Source organism: Tupaia chinensis, unplaced genomic scaffold, assembly GCF_000334495.1.
Source record: "Tupaia chinensis unplaced genomic scaffold, TupChi_1.0 Scaffold000276_1, whole genome shotgun sequence".
NCBI classification, from domain to species: domain Eukaryota; kingdom Metazoa; phylum Chordata; class Mammalia; order Scandentia; family Tupaiidae; genus Tupaia; species Tupaia belangeri.
Genome location: NW_006159758.1, coordinates 1,438,979 through 1,444,657, shown reverse-complemented (window position 1 = coordinate 1,444,657; position 5,679 = coordinate 1,438,979). Strand labels below are relative to the sequence as shown.

General features: G+C 36.4%; 1 protein-coding gene across 1 annotated transcript in view; it reads left to right on the top strand.

Moving 5' to 3' along the window:
- LOC102487405 (cytoplasmic dynein 2 heavy chain 1) overlaps window positions 1–5,679 on the top strand; it is a gene marked incomplete at its 5' end in the record, with an annotated part of 254,523 nt that overhangs the window by 110,417 nt on the left and 138,427 nt on the right. Inside the window, 2 exons of the mRNA XM_006150080.2 lie at window positions 1,924–2,022; window positions 4,393–4,516. Coding sequence (XP_006150142.1) covers window positions 1,924–2,022; window positions 4,393–4,516 — 223 coding nt within the window. The remainder of the gene's footprint in view (window positions 1–1,923; window positions 2,023–4,392; window positions 4,517–5,679) is intronic.

Genomic DNA, 5,679 nt, shown 5'->3' with positions numbered 1-5,679 from the left:
GGAATAGATGGGAGGGGGGGGGGGGGGGGGAGTTCTATGTATGGAGTTCACTCTCAGTGGTTTACCCTAAGTCCATCTGTCATCCTTCTGTAGCATCTTGTGGATTTCTTGATGAAATTTTCATATTTGTTTCTTTTCTGGATATCAAGTCATGAGGGTTAGAGGACATGGTTCTTAATTTCTGTGCTTCTCATACATCTTGCTGTAACTGTTACCCAACATGTGGTAGATGAATGAATGAATGAAAGCTCAAGATTTTGGGGTCTATTATAATTTATTAAATACAGAATTTACATTTAATCATGGAAGACAGAGATAAAATATACCTTAGAAATATTAACTAAATTTCTGTGGAGAACTATACATAAGATAAAATAAATTTGTAAGTATCCTTTGAAATTATTAAGCATATATTCTTTGCAGAAAACATGATATTTTGAAACATTACCTTCTTCTTTTTTAATCTATTTATTTTTTATTTAACTGCATCAGATCATTGGTTTGAAATCATGGGTAAGAATTATTTAAAATTATTAAATAATTATTTGTGTGGTTAGGTCAAATCTATTGAAATTGTAAAATGTTTGCTGTTGAATGCTAACATAAAATTAGATCTGAAATGTAGGTGCATACCATGGTAACACTTAAAAGGAAATTTACTAACCATTTCATTTTGCTCTAAGTAGAACCTTTATGTGATGAAGCAGTAAGTGAAACTAGGGGGTGAGTGAAGATCGTACAGTGGTGTAACACAGGGGAAGGTGTTGTGACCTTAATTTACTCTGTGCAAGCCAAAACAGTTGGTGCAAGCCAAAACAAAGAATGCTTTGTCTGCAAAGAATTTTAAAACAGTAAGAGAGCTCTTTTAAAGCCAGCCACCTCTTTACTATCAGCACATGTTAGCAGTTTTAAGCCATGTTAAAACAATGATTAAAAAGCTCTTAATCTGCAGGCCACCTGGCCCTCATTGTTCCCTCCCTGCCTTGATGTGCCACGGAGGTGACATGTATGGTCTTATTAAATATACCTCCATTCTAAGCTTTTATTTGACTCTGACTTTAAAATGTGTTCTCTTATCCCTATGTTGCACAATCACATTACATTTTTCAAAAAAATTTGACAATTTAAGGAAAATTAAGTCAGTCATTGTTGTTTAAATCTGATTTACTAGACAGCAATTACTAGATGACTTTTAAATAAATTATTTATATGATATGTATTATATACATACATAATTGGCTTTTTATCTGCTAAGTGCTATTGTGTGTAAGACATTTTCACTGGTTTCTAACTTCCTATTTGTTTCAAAGTTTAATTTGTGCAGGACATTCTATAATGAATTTAGTTTCTAGCTCATTAGGTCCTTACCTACAGTCTATACAATTTTCTATTCTAGGATATTCCTTTTGTAATATTAAATACATACTGTTTAGAATTAATGTCTTAAAATTTAAACAACTACATTGATAATAATTTTCAGAGTAATTTTATGATTAGCTTATATTTTGTAAGACTTTGGTTTATTTAGCCACAGAACATGTAAAGTTAGGGGATAATTTGCTTGTGTATTTTAAAAGCCAAAAAGAATGATACCAGTGGCACCAGCATGGCACGAGAGCTCTTTCTTGCGTATTGTTAATATGTTTGTTTTGTTACTGTGTGATAAGTAGGAATATATGCACTTTATTGTGGCTAAACTTAATGAACTAATGTCACTTCCTGATTACTGAAAATTCATTAATGTAGCTTCTAGTGCAGCTAAATACTACCTTTGTTTCCTCATTCTGGTTGTGTATTTGTGTTCTGCAAAGCCTGAAAGAAAAGCTTGTCTAGTAATTGATTAATAATTTTTAACTAATGGTTTTTACTCAAATGAAAGCTTACCATCATTTAAAAACATTTCTTTCCCTTTTTTTAAACTAGAGTCGAGTATGCCCATTTCTTATTGACCCATCTTCCCAAGCTACAGAATGGTTAAAAACTCATTTGAGAGATTCACGTTTGGAAGTAATTAATCAGCAGGTAAGTATTACTTATAATGTAGATATCAATTAGGAGTGGAACATTATAGTGAAAAGCACTCTGGGTCTGTAATCAGATAACATAAAGACTGTGTTCTTTTTTTTTGGGGAGAGGTTTTTGCTATAGGGCACGTGCCAGGGGGGATGGCCATGCCGCAATCCCTTATCCTCCATCCTCCTCTCAGGATCTTGGGCACGCACGCACACATATGTGCCTGGCGTGAGTTTAAGCCACTGGGTCCAGGACGCAAACCGCAGTTGGCTACATGGGAGTCCAGCGACACAGCAATTACACTAACTGCTGGTCCCAAGACTGTGTTCTTTAGCTAATCTGGTGTGGGGCCTGAGGAAAGAAATGCAACATTTTTGGTCTAGTTTTCTGATTTTTAAAAAAGGGATAAAGAATGTTAATTGGCTCTAGGTATTGATCTAAGCTCTAAGAATTTAAAAATGAGTAAAGTAGTCACAGTTACTATATAAAGATGACTGTCTAGTGAGTTAGAGATACGGTTAAATAAACACTTACACAAAATTGAAGTAAGAGAGAAAAGTCAGAAGGAGTGATACAAATGGCACCTGCATGGCACGAGAACTCTTTCTTAGCATATTGTTAATATGCATTAACAAGTAAGAGTTGTAATAGAAGTAAGGATTTCTAGGTATAAAAGTGAAAGTTACTAGGGGGCTTTGAGAATCAGAAAAGCCTCATGGACTTTTAGCATATTTACAGTTTCTCTGAATGACTGTCATAATTTCCTATTTGTGTATCTTACCAATAGGCACTTTTAATGTGTTCCAGTATTTGACATATTTGTCAGTATAATGTAATCAGAGTTTTCTCCCCACCCCCCACTTGGAGAGGTTTTTGCTATAGGGCACGTGCGCTTGCCAGAAAGAGAGAGACAGAGAGATAGAAAGTGAGACATCACCCCCCAGGGGGGATGGCCACACTGCAATCCCTTCTCCTCTGTTCTCCTCTTGGGATCTTGGGCACTCACGCACACCTGCTCGATGTGAGTTTAAGCCACCGGGTCCGGGACTCGAACCACGGTCGACTACATGGGAGTTCAGCGACATAGCGCTAACTGCTGGTCCCATCAGAGTTTTTTTTTTTTTAGAAGTTTTTGCTATAGGGCGCATGCGCTTAGACAGAGAGAGACAGAAAGCGAGAAATCACCCCCCAAGGAGGATGGCCACGTTGCAATCCCTTCTCTTCCTTTCTCCTCTTGGGATCTTGGGCACGCACGCACACACACCCGGTGTGAGTTTAAGCCACCAGGTCCAGGCTCAAACCGCCGTCGATTACATCGGAGTCCAGCAACATAGCCATTATGCTAACTGCTGGTCCCGCCATCAGAGTCTTTTTGATAGTTACTTCTGACTGTTGAATTTATCTTGCTTGAGAAATTATTATTTGTCAGATGTTTTAGACCTAGAGTATGATTAATTTCATTCTTCAGGTATCTGAAAAATTACCTCTATGACTTAATGTATTTATAAAATGAGGATATCTACCTTATTTAGTTTTTGTATGAATAATTGCAAGTTAAATCATCTATAAAATACCAATTTCATGTACTGTTTACAGTATGAAATCTTAATCATTATCCCAAATAGTACATTTTTTTCTTTTGACCTCAGTTGGAGGCCTAAGGTAGTATTTAAAACTATTCTTATTAGTGAGAGAGCCTCAAAGTTCTTGATTAGTACAGAACTTTGTCTAAAGGTTCTTTTCACAGGCATTAAACCTATTATACCAAGAAACATTTATTAGACTTCATCTTGCACTCCCCCCTTTGGTGTTTGATTATGATCATAAACAAATTATTGATAGTTCCTATGGATATCTGAGTGAATAACTTACTGCATATAGTATTTGAAACTTCGTTTCTGGAACAATTTGAAACTATAATAAAAAATTCAAAAAAGGCTTTTGTACTGTGGGGGAAATAAGGAGTTGCTCTTGAGTGGGTATAGAGGTCTAGTCATGTAAGTTGAAAAGATTTAGAGTTCTGTTATGCAATATTGTACTTACAGTTAACAGTACTGTATATTCAGCATACTTAAAATTTGGTTAGGAGGGTAAATCTCATTTGTGGATTTTTGTTGACCACAATAAAATTTTTGTTATTTTTCTTATGTCTGTTTCAACTCTGAAGATTTTAGATAATTTTAAGTAAAATAATTTATCCCCAAGTGCTTATAATTAGAAAAGCAATCATGAATAATAATTCAAACTATTAAATTTAAATACTAAATGTTAAGATATATTATTTCTATTAATATCTTCATTTGTCATCTATAATACCTTTTAAATGAATACTAAGGTAATGAAGGAATTAATATGTATTCTTTTTTTTAATTCTCTCAGGATAGTAACTTTATCACAGCTCTTGAGTTAGCAGTACGTTTTGGGAAAACCCTTATTATACAAGAAATGGATGGTGTAGAACCTGTTCTTTATCCATTATTAAGACGAGATCTGGTTGCTCAAGGTAAGTATTTGATAGTGTCCAGGGAGCATCTATTTTTTAAATTTTCAGAGTAATTAAACCAGGTGCATGCTTTAAAACCTCTTATAGTTGGATCACACAGGACATGTTTAATTCCCCCAGCGGCGAGTTGTGAGAACATGTGTGAAATGTCTCCTAAAGAAGCTCATTAGAGACTCAGTACCCAGCATTTTTATGGAGGCTGAATATGTAAGCACACTCTCCCTAGCACATAGTGAAATTCCAGACTTCCTAAAGGAAAGCAGGTGTTCAGCATAAACCACATTGTTTGTGCAGTTTAGTTACAGTGAACCACTCTTACCAGAGTTTTAAGCCACCGGGTCTGGGACACGAACCACGGTTGACTACATTGGAGTCCAGCGACATAGCCATTACCCCAACTACTGGTCCCCAAGCAGGCTTTCTTAAGGATAGAGTGTCAGGATTGCTGTATTAACTCTTTCTGCATGGGCACCCAACCCAGGCTTTGAGGAGTGACCCTCTTTAAAGCCAAGAGTACTTCTTTCTTTCTTTTTTAAGTAATTATTTTATTTAACTTTATTTATTTTAATTTGACCAGAGAGTGACTCTGTGTGTGTGTGTGTATGAGAGAGAGAGAGAGAGAGAGAGAGAGAGAGAACGAGCAAGCAAGCCACCAGGTCTGGGACTTGAAACATGGTCCAAATGTGGGAGTCCAGTGCCCTTCACCACCATGCCACCTGCCGGCCCCCCAAAGAGTACTTCTTGAAATCAGCTCATTTTACAGAATATTAAGTGCTATACATTGCCAGAAATTTAACCTGTGGTTAGTGGATGACTGTAGCACTGCACTCAACTCATCTATGAGATTATTGTGGATATCCGTAAGTCTTTTCCTTTGAGGGATGTAAGAACTAAAGGCAGAGGCTGAGTTAAAGCTACCTAAGTTACTTCCAAACCTCCTTTTGTGAGAATTGCTATCAAAACCTAGGAACGTGTTTGTTGACCAGATAAAAAAAAGCTAAAGTAAAATTTTAAGGTATGGAATATGCTACTGCTTGAGTCCAACATTTGTGTTCAGATGTTGCATCTTTTTCTTTGTCATTGGTGGCTGTAGAAGCAGCTGTTTACTCTTTTTTTTGGAGAGGTTTTTCGCTATAGGGCTCGTGCGCTCCCCCGACAGAGAG